General features: G+C 41.2%; 1 protein-coding gene across 14 annotated transcripts in view; it reads right to left on the bottom strand.

The window, feature by feature from the left end:
• The window catches only part of AAK1 (AP2 associated kinase 1), a 232,979-nt gene that overhangs the window by 35,351 nt on the left and 177,628 nt on the right, over positions 1–20,000 (bottom strand). For 11 of the 14 annotated variants that reach the window (XM_060187139.1, XM_060187138.1, XM_060187143.1 and 8 more), the window contains 6 exons: positions 14,547–14,701; positions 12,338–12,645; positions 10,288–10,554; positions 7,653–7,885; positions 5,906–6,063; positions 3,549–3,653 (listed from right to left, as the gene is read on the bottom strand). In XM_060187139.1, the coding sequence (XP_060043122.1) occupies positions 3,549–3,653; positions 5,906–6,063; positions 7,653–7,885; positions 10,288–10,554; positions 12,338–12,645; positions 14,547–14,701 (1,226 nt within the window). The remainder of the gene's footprint in view (positions 1–3,548; positions 3,654–5,905; positions 6,064–7,652; positions 7,886–10,287; positions 10,555–12,337; positions 12,646–14,546; positions 14,702–20,000) is intronic. The other 3 variants (XM_060187140.1, XM_060187150.1, XM_016187333.2) reach the window with 1 other exon arrangement.

Here is a 20,000-nt window from a genome sequence, read left to right as displayed (position 1 = left end):
ATCAGATGTCAAATACAGTAGGATGTCAAATGCAGTAGGCAGTTATAAAAATCATGTCTTACAGACTGGACATTTCTCAGAATACTAAAAATGAACCTATCCTGTGACCCAGCACTTTCTCTGCAGAGGATTTACCCAAAGCAAACAAAACACCTAACAAAAGAGATCAATGCACAACTCACCATACCCCAAACTTGGAAGCAATCTAGATGTCCGCCCAATCACAAATGAGTTGGTACATATACATGACAGAATACTACTTAGCTATTTAAAATGATGAAGTCATTTCCTTTGCCTCATCTTGGATGGAACCTCAAAGCATCATGTTGAGATAAGCCAAAAAGAGAAGGACAAATACTGAATGATCTCACTGATAGGTGGAACTTAAGAAATAAGGACAGAGAGGAAAAACACAAAGTGAAACTTGTACTGGGTGGGGTGAATTCTACCAAATCAAAGAACTCTGGGAAAGGAAGGGAAGCTGGAGGTGAAAAGAGTATTGGGGTCCTGTTGCATGATGATGGAAAAGAATCTACATGTGGATGAGAGTGTTCTCCAGAGAATTTTTAGGGGAGATGAGAAATTATACCCATGCATCATTTTCACTGTAAACCATTAACCACCCACCCCATAAAGATGACTAAAACAATCACATTTTATATTGATATATACTGACATGGAAAACTACTAATTCCCACAGGACATTTACCAGCCCACCCCCACAGGACATTTATAAAATGAATAAGAAGCAGGGTCACAAGAAGTCCCTCCATAATATCGTAAAGCAAAAAACTGTATATGTCATATTATCATAATGTAATTAAAACATGTCCTAACTCCTGGATAAAGGAGAAATAAAAACTGCAATTTAAAAATACCCATAAAGGGAAAATATTAAATATTATGAAATGTCAGGCAAAGTTCTAATCAGAAATAAATTGATGGAGCTAGGGAAACCACTAATTCACACACCTAAAGAAATTGGGATGAGAGAATATATAAGGTTAATGATGTGGGGTAGATGTGCCAGGTATATTAAGTGAAAAAAAAAATCAAGCTTAAAATAGTTAGAGTTATATAAAGATACACAACTGATGCCAAAACATTAAATGTCAAATTGTTGTCATGTATTTTGGTGAGGAGAAAGATCTATAACTTTTATTAAATTCACAAAGATATCTGTGACCCTAAAAACGGTAAATGACTTTGCTATTTCTCAGTGGCAAAGACCATGAGGATTTTACATTTCTTCTCTATATATACTTTTATGCTTCTCTATAAATATTTATTTTCTATAAATACTTTAATATAATACATACATCTAATTTTTTAATAATGGGGAAAGTACAATAGCTTTTACTTTCTCTATTATTTTAAAGTCTCATTTAAAAAGATACCTTTCCCCATAAACACACACACACATAAACAAACACAGCTTTAATTCCTATAATTCCTAAACATTTGTTCCAAAAAACCTACACAACTATGAGAGTGTTGTTTTCTAAATTTAGAAATGTTTTCTGGGGCCAGGTGGTGGCACATCTGGTTGAGCACACATGTTACAATGTGCAAGGACCTGGGTTCAAGTCCTTAGTCCTCACCTGCAGAAGGAAAGCTTCATGAGTGGTGAAGCAGTACTGCAGCTGTGTCTTTTTCTATCACCCCCTTTCTCTCAATTTCTGGCTGTCTCTATCAAGTGAATAATGGCAATAGAAATTTTTTTAAAAAGTACTATTTTCTGAAAAACATGCTCAGGGAGGGGTGGGCAACAGAGCTCACCCAGAAGGTGCTTTGCTATGTGCACACTCAGGTTAGAACCCCTATTACACCACATGGTACTTCAGGAATTCACTGGCACTGTTGAATCTTTCTCTCCCACCCCCCCACTCAACCTCATTCTGTCTGAAAATGTTGGTCCAGAGGGGTGAAGACCCAGCAACAAAAACAAAACAAGTAATTGTCCATGCAGCCCAGGGAAATAGTGCAGTAGACAAATCATTGGACTTTCAAGCATGAGGTTGTGAACTCTTTATATATATATATATTTATTTTCCCTTTTGTTGCCCTTATTGTTTTTTATTGTTGCTGTAGTTATTATTGTTGTTGTTACTGATGTTGTTGGATAGGACAGAGAGAAATGGAGAGAGAAGGGGAAGACAGGGAGAGAGAAAGATAAGATACCTGCAGACCTGCTTCACCGCTTGTGAAGTGACTCCCCTTGCAGGTGGGGAGGGGGAGCCGGGGCCTCGAACTGGCATCCTTAGGCTGGTCCTTGTGCTTTGCACCATGTGCGCTTAACCTGCCGTGCTACGGCCCTGCTCCCTGAGGTTGTGAATTCTATCCCTGGCAAAATACATGCCAGAGTGATGCTCTAGTTTCCTATCTCTCTTTCTCATAAATAATTAAATAATTCTTTAAAAATATCCATGGGCTATAGAGAACATATTCTATGTATTACTAACAGCTTGTTATGTCATTTTAATTCAAAGTATCAATAATTGAAATTTTTTCCTCTATTATTCCTTTTTTTTTTTTTTTTTTAAATTTCCAGGGCTATTGCTGGGGCTTGGTCCCTGCACTACAAATCCACTGCTCCTGGTGGCCATCTTTTTCCATTTTATTGGATATGATGGAGATAAATTGAGAGAAAGAGGGAGAGAAAGAGAGAGAGTGAGAGAGAGAGCGAGAAAAGGTAGACACCTAAAGACCTGCTCATGAAGCTTTCCTGTACAGGTAGGGAGTGGGGGCTTGAACTCAGATCCTTGCACTGGTCCTTGCGCTTCATATTATGTGTGCTTAACTGTGTGTACCACCACTTGGCCCCCTTCTGATATTTTTTATATTGTGGAGATCTTGAGTCTATATGATTCCACTGTTCCTGGTGGATTCTTATTTATTTATTTTTTCTGCCTCCAGGGTTATTGCTGGGGCTCGGTGCCTGTACCATGAATACACTGCTCCTGGAGGCCACCCCCCCCCCCATTTTGTTGTTGGCCTTGTCAATATTGCCATTGTTGCCAATGTTGTTGTTGTTGTTGGGTAGGACAGAGAGAAATCAAGAGAGATGGGGAAACGGAGAAGGGGAGAGAAAGATAGACACCTGCAGACCTGCTTTACCGCTTATGAAGTAACCCCCCCCCGCAGGTGGGGGGCTAGGGGCTCGAACCAGGATCCTTGCACCAGTCCTTGCACTTTGTGCCATGTGCATTTAACCCGCTAAGCTACTGCCCAGCCCCCGTATTCTTTTCTTTTTTTTTTTTCTTTATTTATAGGCTAAAGACACTACTCCACTGCTCTTAAAGCTTCCTGTGTAGGTGTTCCCATGTGGTGGTTGAGGGCTCAAATTTGGGTCATTAAGCACGGTAAAGTGTGTGTACTATCAGGTCAGCTATCTGCCTGTCTCCTATTGGAATCTGTTGAATAAAGGAAAATGTAAGTCACCACCAGGATTTAGGGCTTATTATCATGGTAGAGTTATCTGTGAGATGGAAATAGTGTGAAGGTCAGCAGTCACGAGGTCTTGCGTTTTAGGTGCTTAGCATACGAACCGGTTCCAGAAGAAAATGAAGAAGTGGCGAAAGCATCACCTTGGGTAGGTTGAAAGCCAGGGATCAAACTCTCAGCTGAACCTCCAAGCTTCTCAGGATGTTTACCTGGAGGGACAAGACACCACTCAGTCCATTCCAGCAGAACCCCATGGTGCATACACACATGTTGGAGGCAAAGGGCACCTTTGGCACTGACTGCTAGACTTGAGTTCTTTTATTATATCACATTGATGCCTCAGCTATTTGGAGAGCATTGTCTAGTCACTGTAATAAAACTGAAAGAACAGCTGAGAAAAGAAAGTTTTAAAAATTAAAAAAGAAAAAAAATCAGTTTTGCAAGGGGAAGAGTCCTGGAGATGAGTTGCACAATGTTGTTAACACTATTACACTGCACACTTAAGAATGGTTCAGGTGGTAGTGTTTACGTTACGAGTATTTTATAATTAAAGAGATTGAAATAAAGTCAAGGAAAGAGATTCCAGAGCTAAAACAGTACAGCTCAACTCTATCAGTCCGCGCAGAGTCTCCAGCCCTCAGTCTGCATCTATTTCTTTTTATATAATTTGAACATCTTTGGTGATGCTTTCCATGTTCCAAACAGGAGGCAGGGAGTGGTAGTGATAATATTAGTGAGATGCTAGAAGAGAGTGGTACAGATCACAAGCTTAACATGAAAGCCCACAGGTGAGCGAGAAAAAGACAAGGAGTTATTAGAGACAGATACCCAAGAATTTTAAATTTAGGGGGCAGTTTAATTAAATGCAAAGATATTTATTTATTTATTTATGTATTGCCTCCAAGGTTATCACTGGGGCTTGGTGCCTGTACTACAAATCCACTGTTCCTGTGTCCATTTTTTTCTATTTTTTTTTTTTTTTGGATAGAACAGAGAGCAACAGAGAGGAGGGGAAGATAGAGAGGGAAAAGGAAAGATAGACACCTGCAGACCCGCTTCACTGCTCATGAAGTGAACCCCCTGCAGGTGGGGAGCCAGGAGCTCGAACAAGGATCCTTGCATAGTTCTTAAGCTTCTTACTATGTGTGCTTAACATGGTGTGCCACCACCCAGCCCCCCCCCCAAAAATCATTTTCAGTAGTCTCTGAAAGTATTGCTATTTACAGTCTAAAACCATAACCAACATACATTGTAATGAAGCAATCTGACAATCAGTTGTGGGAGAGAGTTAAATCCTTTGCTCTCTCATTTGATTAGAGGCAAGAAAGTAATAAAGAATTTTGAAATCTACAAAATAACAGTCACAGCTAAAATGTTTAGTCAAAGTTCACAAAATTCACTTGGTTCTGCTCATTCCGTTACCCTGGGCTTCTGTCTACACTGAAGTGCTCTTTGTAATTCATATCATATTGCAGAATTTCCCCATATGTGCTATTATTTTCCAAAGTGTATGTGTATGTCCAACCTTCCATGTTAGACTGTGGATCCGAGGGCAGAAATGGTACTTTCTATTTATTTTATCTTTTCTCTGTGATTAGTGAACAGTAATGCACACTTCTGATCACTGTGGGAAAGATACATTGTCCACCGGAAGGCACACTCACATGAGCAAACACTGGTAACTTTCTATTTCTATTTATTTATTTATTTATTTATTTATTTATTTATTTATTTATTTATTCATTCATTCATTTATTCATTTTAAATGTCCACTTATTTATTATTGGATAGAGACAGAAATTGAGAGGGCAGGGGGAGATAGAGAAGGAGAGACAGACACCTGCAGCCCTGCTTCACCACTCATGAAGCTTTCCCTCTGCAGGTGGGGATCAGGGGCTTGAACCTAGGTCCTTGCACAATGTGTAATGTGAACACTTAACCAGGTGTGCCACCACCTGGCCCTTCTATTTATTTTCAAAAATTTTATTTCTTTATTAACAAGAAAGATAGGAGGAAAGAGAGAAAGAGCCAGACATCACTCTGGTACATGTGCTGCTGGGGATTGAACTTGGGACCTCATGCTTGAGAGCCCAATGCTTTGTCCACTGCACCACTTCCTTGACCATTCACTTAGAGCTTTCTGGAATAGTAAACATACATAGGACAAGGAAGCTATGCCACTTCTCTACAGAGAGGCCATGCTTGGCACTATCATCTACATTTAAAAAAAATCATTATTAGCTTTCCCTCTTTCTTTGCCACTACTAACAAGAGATCAAGATTTCCTATGGATGAAGAAACTAAAGTACTCAATAAATAAAAGTATCAATAAATAGAAGTATTTATTGATTTGAAGGCATACTTGTAAATTAAGTTTTTGAGCAGAAATGTAAATCTAAGACATTTTCACATTCATAACCTTCTGGAGTTCAAAAATCACAAAAAGACATTCATTACTCACCATCCCCCAGCTTGGCAAAATCCTTGTTTAATAGTTCTTCAGCTGTGAGTTTGGAGAAATTGTCATCATCGAAAGGGTTCCAAGTAGACCCTTCTGCTGGATTATAAACATTTTGCTGGGAAGTCCGAGGGGAGCCAGATGGAGTGGTGGTTGCAGACCTAGGTAGATTCCCACCCCCACGAAATAAAATACATATAATAGTTGAAAAGGGTCAACCCAGTTTCTCGTTGTTCCAAGGTCAAACTCTTTTTTGAGTAAATTCATTATTTTCCACAGTGTTTTCTAAAAGCACTTTCCAGAACAAATGAACAGCTTACATAAACCCTGTTTCTAGTACTTGAAACAAATGTCTTCCATTCCTTCCTGACACACCACTTGTTGTTACTTCCCTTAAAATTTTTATTTTATTTTATTTTATTTTATTGCCACCAGGGTTATTGCTGGGGCTCAGTGCTGGCACTACAAATCCACCACTCCTGATGGGCATTTTCTTTCCTGTTTTTTATTTTTCCCCCTTCTTCTTCTTCTTTCTATTTTATTTGATAGGACAGAGAGAAATTGAGGAGATGAGTGGGAGATATAGAGGAAGAGAGAAAAAGAAACACCTGCAGACCTGTTTCACTGCTCGTGAAGCCTCCTTCTTACAGGTGGAGAGTGAGGACTCAAATCTGGGTCCTTCTGCATGTTAATATGTGTGCTCAACTGGGTGTGCCGCTGCTGGGCCCTCCTACTATTACTTCTCAAACTTCTTGATTAGATTTCTCAGTCTCAACTGTGAGTCTCGTCAATTTAGATCCCAGAGTAACCTATTTTTAAGCTTGTGTATAGTCTGGTGATCACTGTAACATCCAGAATAGCTAGTGCCTTATCAGACTGCCTCTTGCCTGTTGTGGCTCGATGTTCATAGACTTTAAGTCCATCATCATTGGTCACCATCAAATTAGAGAGAAATACAGTTACCATTATCTTGTTATTTCTAGGTATTATTTACTTCTAAAGCTTCTCTTGATGCCCTTTGCCATTTAGATAATAACATACAGATTTTTAACTTTAGAGTGCATGGCTCCAAGAAAGTTGAGAATCGAAAAAAATATTTACTTTAAAAATTACTACTGCCATCTATTATGTCAGGCACAGAGTCAGTCACTGGATTAACAAAGGCTATAGACAAGGCACTTGTCTTAAAGGAATTCATGGGCTAGGTCAGCTATACAAACAATTAATAATTCAATATGACAAAGCTCAAAAGAGGTTCATGCAAAATTATATCTGATACCAGAAGAAGGACTAAAGGAAATATAAGTTCTAGCATGCATCTTGACCAGTAAGTGTTTTCTCGGTGGATCAAGGCAGTGGCAGCTTAGAGAGAGAGAGAGCATGGACAAAAGGACTCATGAAGATGGAGGCTGACAAGTCTACTAATGTGATAAAAAAAAAAGGGGGGGGGAGGGGTTGTCCATCAACTAGTGAGCTTAGAAATCCTCTCACAAGTAAAAAGAAGCTAAGGAAAGATTATCAGCATGCAATGAATAGAGAGACAGGAAACAGTGAGTCAATGAAGACATTATTTCTTAAAGGTAGTACAGTTTGTGTATTACAGGTAAACCTACTTTCTTATTAAATACAGATGCATGCTATTACATATATATCTGCACACAGCTAAAAACACATGCAAAGAGTCACACACAATGGCCCATGGCAGCCCTGACCCACAAAATTAGGAAGATAAAGGGGAAGCACCACATACTTAGACTTATTGAGACTGGCCTCAGCTGCAGCTGCCTGGAGCAGCTGGGTAGATTTGCTGGCAGGAACCCCAAAGACTGCACTGTGAGTCACGTCACTGAGAATTCGCCTGTGCCCAGCACGCTGGGTCTTAGGGGATGAAGGAGGAGTGAGAGATCCGACTTTCTGTCCTTGGACGGCTGGGGGTGGGGTTGACTGGACCTTTGGCTGTTGTCTTACTGGGGCTTGAATCTGCTAGAAAGAGAGATGAGGAGTGTCCCCCAAAAGAAAGGGAGGGTGGAGAAAGAAAACAAATAGATAAGCTTAACAAAACAAACAAACAAAAAGCCACATGAGAACTAACATGGAACTCAAATGGCTGAGTGCATCAATAATACTGAGAAAAGACAAAGAAAAACTAGCCACTGACAATCTGAACTGCAATTCTGTGATTGACACCAACATGATATTATTTATCACTGACATGATATATATTTGGTACTTATAGGTAGTAAATTTCCATCTTCATCAGAAACAACATACAGGGTAACCATGTACAATTCAAGCAAGAGCATAAGACTGCTGAATTTATTTCAAACTTTAAGGATTTAAAATGGATTCTAAATTACCTTTTTGTTTGTTTGTTGTCTTGGAGGATACATAAGAACCCTTTCAATGTGCCTCCAAAGGACAGCTTTTCACCAAGTGAACGAATGAGAGATATCCCTCAGTAATTAAGAGAGAGAAAGAGAGAGAAGGAAGGAAAGAAGGGGAGGGGAAGAGGGGTTAGGAAAAGCAAGCTTGTTGACTGATAGACGTCAGAGTGAAAAAACACGGAAAGTTAAAATTTCAATTATTTGACTAGCCTAGGATTTTTTTTTTTTTTTAATAGGACAGAGAAATTGAGAGAGGAGTGGAAGACAGAGAGGAAGAGAGGCAGGAAGACACCTGCTTTACCACTTGTGAAGCTTCCCCCTTGCAGGTAGGGACCAGGGGCTTGAATCAGGGTCATTGAGCATGATAACATGTGTACTCAACAGGGAATGCCACCACCTAGACCCCTAGCCCAGGAATATATATATTTTTTCTTTAAACTAGTGATTTAATAATGATCAACAAGACTGTGAGATAAGAGGGATAGAATTCCATACAATTCCCACCATCAGAGTGGCTTATGTTGTGGGGGGGAGGGGGGGATTAAACCTGGGACTTCAAAGCCTCAGGCATGAAAGCCTCTTTGCATAACCATGATGCTATCTCCTCTGTGAAGTAATCTCTTTCTAGCATGGTCCTTTCCAATTCTATTAAAGGAATGAACTGAACTATATAATAACATCTCATTTAGCCATGTTATACAATATTTTGAAACTTCTGCCACTAGCAAAGAACTTTATCTCTTGTTAAAAATACAGAGTTGCTGTTTACCAAACACTGGCAGGAAGTCTGAGTTGTTTCAAAAACAAAGGTGTAAAGACACTGAACTTAGTTGAGACTTAAAGAAGGCAATCTATTTATGGCACTGTTTCTTTCTGAAGGGGTGTAGGCTTAGAATGGGAGACAAAACTCTATTAGAAATCAATACTCAGTAAGATAGTTACTTATTTTCCCTATGTTCATCTTGCAGTTGGACTTTCTTAGAACAAAAGAGTAGCTGTGGTATTCTTTTGAATGGATATATATAAAATACTTTTTCTATTACAGTAAAATTTCCTGTCATTACACTCAGAGAAATGTGAGAACAGATTAAAGGTGCTTAGTAGGTCAAAGCACAAGGTGCTTGAAGATGCTGAAGCAGCAAAGGTCAATCAGAAAAGAATGCTGAAGTTCTGACGCTGTACTCAGTCACAATATAGAAGTAGACATGCCCATTTCCTAAAATGATAATATATTCAAACCATATGATCCTGTTGCCTACAGGGATTAGGCCGTCACAAATGGTGCCAGCCAAGCTGGCCCTTGAGGATTGGTAGACTTAAATAAGATGACTAGCATTGTCATCAAGACAAAGAATAAACACAACATTATTAGGATGAAGGTAAAAGTGGGGGCCCACATGAACTTTCAGAGAACACAATGATGCCCTTTGAAGAATGGAAAATGGGGTGGCCTGGGAGGTGGCGGTGAATAAAGCACTGGATTCTCAAGTGTGAGGTCCTGAGTTTGATCCCTGGCAGCACATGTACCAGAGTGATGTCTGGTTCTTTCTCTCTCTCTCTCCTCCTATCTTCTTCATGAATAAATAAATAAAATCTTAAAAAAAACATTTTAATGTATTAAAAGAAAAAAAAGAATGGAAAGTGGATTAACACTGCTCTTACCTAGCTTTTTACCTGCTAACTCTGGCTCTGACAGGGACAATGATTAGCTTTTTCTTTCAGTTTAATTTAGAGTGCAAGCAAAAAGAATATTCATCCTCATTAGCTGCTCAGAATGATTTTTTTTCTTAAACAAATCTACCTTCTATAGAATACCTGATCCTGTTCCTGTCTAAATCACAGAGACATTAAGTATTTTCAGCAGGAGAGTGAGGACTCGGCAAGCTTAGCTCTCCTTTGGAGGCCATCACACCAGCTGCTCCAGCTTCGCTGCATTCTTTCTCTACTCTTGCCTTGTGGGCCTCTCCTGCTCTACTCCTCTGAGCCCTGACTGACCCTTACCGCAGACTCCTGGGCTGGAGGTGGCTGTGAGGCTGTGGCTGGCTGCACCTGGGGCGGCTGTCCTGCTGCCACAGTGGTTTTTTGCTGCAAGGCCGCCTGCTGAGTTAGCAGCTGTTGTTGATGGAGGGTTGTGGCTAGCTGTGGCTGCTGCTGCTGCTGCTGCTGTTGTTGCTGCTGGTGGTAGAAGTTCTGTATCAGCTGTTGTTGAGAGCTCCCTTGGGATACTGCAGGAAACGGAGCAATAGGTGGCTGCTGGGTGGCCTGAAACTGAGCAGAAGAAAGGTACAAGAAATGAGAAGGTAAATCAAAGCCTGACTCAGAACCATATTCCACAAAAGGTCACCATCTCAGTAACAAACAGGTGCAGTGTGCTGGAGCCAAAGGCAGAGGCAGGTGAAAGTCGTAGTCTGACCTGACAACTCGTGAGAGGAACCTCGGGGCTTAAGATAATCAAGCAGCCATGAGAGAACTACTGCAGTTTCTAATGGAGGGAATGGGGACACAGAACTCGGATGGCGGGAATGGTTCGGAATCATACTCCAGTAATCTCATAATTTTGTAAATCAATATTAAATCACTAATAAAAATAAAAAAACAATAAGCACATTAGCACAGTACAATGTCAGGCTTCATCTACTGCATTATGTTGCCTCCTGCACTGGGGACTAGGCTATTTAGGAATAAAGAGGAAGAAGTACCGCAGAAGTAATACAACAATCTCTATAAAATGAATAAGTTCACAATAGGAAAGTAAGGTGAAAAAAAGACTATGAAAAGAAAAAAGATAGAATACAAATAAACATCAGTACAACATGTGCACCTTGTTTGGATCCTGATTTAAACCAATCCACCTAAATTATGAGACGTCAGGAAGAGTCAGGGGTTGGCAGGTGGCTCAGCAGAACACACCTGTTACCATGCACGAGGACCTGTTGGTATGCTTTTAAAAACCTCTTCTGTTTCATTTGGTTAAATCCCCCCTGCTTAACACTATTCTATTTACATAACCACTTCATTCTATTTACATAACCGCTGTTAACAAGCACCACCCTCCCTCCAGGGCATTGGTTCAATCCCCACTGGTTCATGATATGTTTTTGCTCTGCCCCCTCTCCTTGTCACACTCTGATTTTCACCAGTCACTTTTCTCTCCACCCTCTCTATGTCACATCCTGTTCATGCCCTACTTGGGAAGTATATATAAAGACAACATTGTTCGTTTTAGTTTAGTTTAGCTTAGCTTAGCTCGGCTTAGATTGTGCTGTGTCCTGCATGAATAAAGAGATACGGCATACAGCTCAACCATGAGTCCCGTCGTCTGTTACCCACCCGTGAAGCCATCCCGGCGAAAACAACAAGGACCTAGGGGTTTTTTGTTTTGTTTTTAAAGAAGTGATTTTTTAAAAAATATTTTTTAATTCTTTTAAAAAAACTTTATTTATTTATTATTGGATAGAGACAGAGAGAAATTGAGGGGAAGGGAAGATAGAGATGGAGAGAGACAGAGAGACACCTGCAGCCCTGCTTCACCACTTGTGAAGCTTTCCCCTTGCAGGTGGGGACCAGGGACTTGAACCCGGGTCCTTGCGCACTGTAGTGTGTGTGCTTAACCAGGTACGCCACCGCCTGGCCCCAGGACCTAGGTTTAAGCCCTGGGTCAACATGTACAGGGAGTGTCTGCAGGGGGAGCTTGCCAAGCAATCGAGAGACACTTCAGCATTTCTTTTTAGCTTTTGTTTCTCTCTTGTCTCTCATCCTCAGTCTAGAGGAAAGGGGGGAAAATGTCCACAGGGAGCATAGAGTCCAAGTGATAACCCAGATGGCAAAATAAATAAATAAGCAAATGAGTAAATAAACAAATAAAGTAAGAGACAGATGCTACAAGATATTTGATAAATTAATATTTTGTTGTATGATAAAAGAGTTGTATAGTGCGAGGGAAAAAAAAGAACCTTTAAAAATTAGTTTCTTAGGCTGGGGGTCTAGATCGACCTGTCAATGCCCATGTCTAGTGGAGAAGCAATTATAGAAGGGCTAGACTCTGTCTTACCTGCTGCGCCTGCGCCTGCTGTGGCTGCTGCTGGTAAAATGTGCCCACTGGCTGCTGGGGTGCCGGTGGTTGCTGCTGCTGCTGTGGCTGCTGCTGTGGCTGCTGTTGCTGCTGCTGCTGCTTGAGGAAAAGTTGCTGCTGGTGCTGGGGTGTGGCCTGGGCCTGAGTGGGCAAACCCTGAGCCGGCGTGGAAGGCGTCTGCTGTGGGGCTGCGGGAGCCTGTGGCTGCTTGGGTTGAGGTTGGCTGGGTGGAGGCTGGGTTTTAGTTTGAGGGACACTGGCTAAAAGCCCAGGCTGATTGCTGGATCCTACAATGAGAATAAGTCCCAAGTAATGAGTTAAAACTCTTCCAGATAAAACCCAGCTTTCCTTTTGGCTAAATCAATACAAAGGGGGGTGATAAACAGACACAGAATTCCGAGATTCACAAGTCCTTTGCGGCGTTTGAATCTGAAAGGCCCTTCCCTTCTTTCTAACCTATGTACTTCATATTTTTCAAAAAAGGTTCAAAAGCAAAATTTAATGGTGCCTCCTGTGAAAGTCTTTCCCTATTCACCATTCTAAGGTTACTTCGTTAGCCAACACCCTTAGTACCCACTTGAATCAGCACCCTGAATATTAGATTGGTCTTTGATGTAAAAATAATCTGCACCTGTTGGCAAATTGTAGGGAAAAAGCACTTTGATAATTTTTCTTTTTTTAGTTTTATTATGTATTTGTTTATTTAATCTTTATTTATTGGATAGAGAGCCAGAAATCAAGAGGAAAGGGGGAAGACAGAGAGGAGGACAGACAGAGAGACACATGCAGCCCTGCTTTACCACTTGTGAAGCTTCCCCCCTATAGGCGGTGCTTGAACATGGGTCCTTGAGCACTGTTACATGTGCGCTGAACCAGGTGTGCCAACACCTGGCCCCCTTTGATAATTTTTTGCCTCCAGGGTTATCACAGGGGCTCTGTGCCTACATTATAACTCCACTGCTTCTGGAGCCATTTTCCCCATTTTTCTTTTTTGCCCTTGTTGTTGTTGTTATATAGGACAGAGAGAAACCAAGAGAGGAGGGGAAGTCAGAGGAGGGGGGAGAGAAAGATAGATACCTTCACTGCTTATGAAGCAACCCCCGGCCCTCCCCACCCCCCACTGGTGAGGAGCAGGGGGCTTGGAACCGGGATCCTTAGGCTGGTCCTTGCGCTTTGCGCCATGTGGGCTAATCTACTGTGCTATTGCCCACTCCCATCCTTTGATAATTTTTTATGTAGGTCAGATATAATACCAGTCTGAATATCTGGCTGTTAAATAGTTGGTCACCAAGCAGCTTCTAGGGTGGTATGTGATAGCTTAATTATTTGATAATTTTAATCAACACTTTCTATGAAACTAAACCGCTGATTCATTCGAAACAAAATATTAAGAAACAGGGTAGTGACAGATATTCTATTGATAAGACAAATATAAGATCAATCCCTCCTTCAAATCAATGAGAGCTGCCTTCTTAAATGCAAAGATAGTAAGTATGTCTTAAATGCAAAAACAGTGTCAACAAAAGAAAAGAACAGGTATCAGTGACCTTGAGGAGCCCCCACAGAACTCAGTGTGGGGGCCTCTCCTTTTGCCAGTCACTTGACACATAATTTCAGGGGCAGTTCACCTACATGTCAGGGAAAACCATCATGTTGTTTTTTTTAGTTTAAAAAAATTTACTTATTTCCTTTTGTTGCTCTTGTTTTATTGTTGTAGTTGTTATTGTTGTTGATGTTTTTTTTTTTTTTTTTTTGATAGGACAGAGAGAAATGGAGAGAGGAGGGGAAGACAGAGAGGGAGAGAGAAAGAGAGGCACCTGCAGACCTGCCTCACCACTTGCGAAGCGACTTCTTTGCAGGTGGGGAGACAGGCGCTCGAACCAGGATTCTTATGCCAGTTCTTGTGCTTTGCGCCCGTGCACTTAACCCACTGCACTACGGCCCGACTCCTAAAAACCATCATGTTTTATGTGTCTCCGGAGTACATTCTTAAAGCAAAACCAGGGCCCAGGAGGTGGCACAGTGAATAAAGCACTGGACTCTCAAGCATGACCCAAGTTCTCTCCCTAGCAGCACATGTTGTTAGAGTAATGTCTGCTTCTTTCTTTCTCTCTCCCTCCCTATCTTAAAGCAAAACCAAGCTGTCTAGGACTTCTCTCCTGTCCAGATAACAAAGAGGTATACTGACCTGCAACCTGAGGTGGGGCCTGAACAGTGGCCCTCTTTCGAGGTGTCAGGGCTGGTTGGATGGGAAGGATTCCTGGGTTTGCTTGAGTCTGCCCAGCCTTGGGCCTCTGACGAGGTGCAATTGAAGTCTCTGTGGTGGGAATGGGATCTGTCAATCTAGAAAAGGAAAAGAACAAGTTTTAAAAAAAATTTTTAATATTTATTTATTTTCCTTTTTGTTGCCCTTATTTTTTATTGTTGTTGCAATTATTGTTGTTGTTATTGATGTTGTTGTTGTTAGATAGGACAGAGAGAAATGGAGACAGGAGGGGAAGACAGAGAGGGGGAGAGAAAGATAGACACCTGCAGACCTGCTTCACCGCCTGTGAAGCGACTCCCCTGCAGGTGGGGAGCCAGGGGCTCGAACTGGGATCCTTATACCAGTCCTTGCGCTTCGTGCCATGTGCATTTAACCCGCTGCGCTACCACCTGACCCCCAAGAACAAGGTTTATGATAAAGTATGGGAAAATGGGGACAAGACAGACAGAGAACACAATAGGTAAGCTTTCTCCTCCATACTAAATCTAAACTTCCCTGATTTCACTTGATATTTCCTAAAAGGCATTCAATAACTTAACATAGATGTCATGACTATTGGTTTCATGCACAAATAAGTTTAAACAGAATGATAAAATATACTGAGATTTCTTTATAGCAGCAGAACTTCTGAAGTGTGAATGTGCATGGAGTACGTTAAAAAAAAGCGCTATACAGAACACAGTATTTTTCAAGTATACAATGATTTTTAGGACCCTTTTAATCTAATATCTCCTAGGATTTCCCAGAATACACTCTGTGTGATGATGCAAAGAGGGGGTTGAAGCAGGCATTTTTCAGATGTAGAGGGAATTCAAAGTTGGTTAGAAGTTACCTTGGAGTATGCCTAGAGTAGACTTCCTAGCTTTTTCCAAAACGGAGACCCCAATCTCATCTGCTTTATTCTTATCTTTAGGTTACCAATTATTAAACAATTTGTCCTGCTTTATATATTAATGTTTTTCAGCCACTAAGTTCCAGATGCTACCATGAAGCCAATGTGAATTCCCTGGGCAGATGACCCCACCAATGCATTCTGGCACCTAGCCTCTCCAGAACCCTACCCCAGTAGGGAAGGACAGAAACAGGCTAGGGGTATGGATCGGCTTGTCAACACCCATGTCCAGCAGAGAAGCAATTACAGAAACAAGACCTTTTACCTTCTGCATCCCATAATGATCCTGGGTCCATACTCCCAGAGGGATAAAAAATAGGGGAACTTCCGTGGCCTGGGAGGTGGCACAGTGGATAAAGGACTGGACTCTCAAGCATGAGGTCCAGAGTTTGATCCCCAGCAGCACATGTACCAGAGTGATGTCTGGCTCTTTCTCTCTCTCCTATCTTTCTCATTAATAAATAAATAAAATCTTAAAAAAAAAAAAAGAATAGGGAAACTTCCAGTGGAGGGGGGGGTGGGGTGCGGAACTCTGGTGGTGGGAACTGTATGGAACTGTACCCCTCTTATCCAATGAACTTGTTGATTATAATTAAATTTTAAAAGTTGCTATTCAAATGGTTTCTGATAAAAAGTAAATAAATGAGTAAACTCAATTTAGCAAAGTGCCTAGTCTCTCTTGCAGTCAGGTGTAGCTATGTGTCTACATTCTCGCCTTACACATGGAGTAAGCAGGTTGTCACGTGACAGTTCTTAACAACCTTAAGAAATGATTAGCACATACTCTCTACATCTTGTTCTCCAGCTACACCTTCATCCTGCTACTTGGAGCAGGGACTCTACAGGGGTGCTAGATGGTAAACGTGAAGAAACCTGAATGCTGCAAGGCTTTGTGGAGCAGTAATTCCACGCCAACCCTGAATTAATTAACCTTCAGCCTTTGTCACTTGAGAGAAAATATTAGATGTTTTAATAACTCAATGTCCATTTTAATTTACCAACATTCAAAGATAAATCTAATCTGAATACACATGGGAAGTATTACTGGATGGTTTGCGTGCTCCTCGTGACGGTACTAAAGCTCAGGTGGTATCTTCATTCACTTAGAGCAGCTTAGGCAGCTGACTACTAACAGAACTCATAGGTTTATTCTTTAAAAACACTCTAGGGAGTATAATTGAGGTTCAGGTAAAAATAAATAATTTCCAAAATATATCTACTACAGACTCCATGAAAGTAAAACAGGGGGAGTCGGGTAGTAGCACAGTGGAATAAGCGTAGGTGGCGCAAAGCACAAGGACAGACATAAGGATCCCGGTTTGAGCCCCTGGCTCCCCACCTGCGGTGAAGGAGGTCTGCAGGTGTCTATCTTTCTCTCCCCTTCTCTGTCTTCCCTTCCTCTCTCCACTTCTCTCTGTCCTATCCAACAACGACATCAATACCTACAACAATAAAAGAACAAGGGCAACAAAAGGGAATAAATAAATATTAAAAAAAAAAAAAAAAAAGAAAGTAAAACAGGAAGCAAAAAGGTGATTTCATGTCCTTCTCTATGACATGCCTCCAAAGTATGTCCATGATGGGTCCTAAGACTTTTCACTGACATCCTGAGAAAGGTGCTCATTTTCTGGGTGGAGAACTGACAAAAGTTATCACTTTTGGCCAGGCTGTATCAGGGGGAAGGAAATAAGAAGAAAAATAGGACAGGTGTTGAAAATGAAGAGAAAAATGTAAGAAAGATAAAATCAAAAGCAAGGGCCATGAACAGAATTCTGTAAAAAACTAAGTGCCAAGACCTTCCATATTGGTCTTCTGAGGACAGAAATACTGTACTAATAAGAGGATTTATAGTCAGAGAAAACCATTTGAATTCAAGCTCCCCAGTAAATAACTATGTAACAACAGATATACAACTCGACCTCTGAGTCCCTCGTGTGTAAAATGTAGAAAATAACACCTACATCATTAGGTAGATGTACATGGCAAATGCAGCATTGGCTATAAAGCCATCTTGTAAACTGCAGAGCATTTAAAATGTCCATTTGTATGGGGCCCAATATGCAGTAAGAAAATACAGACCTTGAAGTCAGGAGGCTGGGCTCTCAGCTACTTAATTTGTGTGATGTTGGACACATTATTTAATATACAGAGATGACAAAAAGTGCACAGTAAAATTCTGGGTTCTTGGAACCACGTGGTGGCACACCTGGTTGAACACACATATTACAACACACAAGGACCTGGGCTCAAGTGCCTGCTCCCCACCTGCAAGGGGGGAAGTTTTACAAGTGGTAAAGCAGCGCTGCATGTGTCTCTCTCCCTCCCCTCCCCTCCTAATTTCTCTGTCTCTGTAACACACACACACACACACTCTCTCTCTCTCTCTCTTGTAAAATTTTTTTTTCTTTTTAATTCCGAGTTCTTTTACTAATCACGTATATAAAGTACCTTGGACAAGTTACTTAAAATTCTGCATTTCCATTCCTTCATCCATAAATAAGAATAATAGTAGCCTCATTATCTTTTTTTAATGGGAAAAGTAGTTTATATAAAATGCTTAGTAAGCTATCTGGTATATGGAAGATCTCACGGGGCCAGGCAGTGGTGCACCTGGTTAAGCACACACATTACAGTGCTCAAACCCAGGCTCAGCCCCTGGTCCCCACCTGCAGAAGGAGGTTTCACAAGTGGTGGAGTAGGGCTGCAGGTATCTCTCTGTTTCCCCTCCCACCTCTATCCCATCTCTATTTCTCCCTATCTCTATCTAATAAATAAAATAAATAATACATTTAAAAAAGATCTCACTCAACAGTGATAGTTTTAAAGAAGTGTTAAGAGGGGGGCCAGGCAGTGGCACACTTGGTTGAGCAGACACGCTACCATGTGCAAGGACCTGGGATTAAGCTCCCTCTCCCCACCTACACTGGATAAACATCACAAGTGGTGAAGCAGGTCTGCAGGTGTTTATCTTTCTTTCTTTCTCCCTCTCTATTCTCCCCTCTCCTCTCAATTTCTCTCTGTACTATCAGATAAGATAAAAAGAAGAATGAAAAATGTTTGCTAGGAGCAGTGGATTCATAAGGCTGGCCCTGAGCACCAACAGTAATCCTGGTGGCAAAAATAAAATAAAATAAAAATTAAAAACTAACTCTCCTTCATATTTAGTGTTTGCATAAAGAAATGCCACTGATTTTTGTACACGGATTTTGTAGCCTGATACCTTGCTATATTGCCTAATAACTTCCAGTAATTTTCTGCTGGATTCTTTAGGTTTTTCTATGTATACTATCATATCATCTGCAAATAGTGAGAGCTTGACTTCTTCCCTTCCAATCTGTATTACTTTGATTTCTTTGTCTTGCATGATTGCTATGGCAAGAACTTCCAATACTATGTTGAAGAGTAACGGTGACAGTGGACAGTCCTGTCTAGTCCCCGATCTGAAGGGGAATGCTTTCAGCTTCTGTCCGTTTGAGTATGATGTTGGCTGTAGGTTTGCTATATACAGACTCCACTATCTTGAGGAATTTCTCATCTATTCCCATTTTTTGTAGAGTTTTGAGCATGAATGGGTGTTGGATTTTGTCAAAGACTTTCTCTGCATCTATTGAGATAATCATGTGGTTTTTGGCTTTGCTTTTATTGATGTGGTGAATGACATTGATTGACTTACAGATGTTGAACCAGCCTTGCATTCCTTTCCCGTATGCCTCTCCCAATCCATATCAAATAATATTGCATCCACCGACCACAACCTAACCAACCCAACGATTGCCACCTCAACATGCTTCACCTCAGACTGTGTCCAGAGACTTCATGTGTGGAATGACAACCCTTCAGCTTCATTACTCGGGTGAGACCTTTCCTTTTACAGTACACTCTAATTTCATCTCAGGTGGTTCACTTTCTAACAAAGTCCCAAAACCTAGATATACACCAGTTTCTGTGAGAGAGAGCTTATGTTCACACGTATCCATAAACTACTGCAAAATATATACCTGAAAGCAGAAGTACACTAGAGTTTGCAGTGAGTACCTCCCTAACACTTCCTCTCCACTATTCCAAGCTTTGGGTCCATGATTGCTCAACAATTTGTTTGGCTTTCTATGTTAATTCTCTTTTCAATCACCAGGTTCCAGATGCCATCAGGATGCTAGCCAGGCTTCCCCGGATTGAAGACCCCACCAATGTGTCCTGGAGCTCAGCTTCCCCAGAGACACACCCTACTAGGGAAAGAGAGAGGCAGACTGGGAGTGTGGACCGACCAGTCGGCGCCCATGTAAAGCAGAGAAACAGTTACAGAGGCCAGACCTTCTACCTTCTGCCACCCATAATGACCCTGGGTCCATGCTCCCAGAGGGATGGAGAATGGGAAAGCTATCGGGGGGAGGGGGTGGGATGTGGAGATTGGGTGGTGGGAATTGTGTGGAGTTGTACCCCTCCTACCCTATGGTTTTGTTAATTAATCCTTTCTTGTTGGTATG

This window comes from Erinaceus europaeus, chromosome 3, assembly GCF_950295315.1.
Source record: "Erinaceus europaeus chromosome 3, mEriEur2.1, whole genome shotgun sequence".
NCBI lineage: Eukaryota > Metazoa > Chordata > Mammalia > Eulipotyphla > Erinaceidae > Erinaceus > Erinaceus europaeus.
The sequence above is the reverse complement of the archived record's forward strand: the minus strand, read 5'-3'. Positions and strand labels throughout refer to the sequence as shown.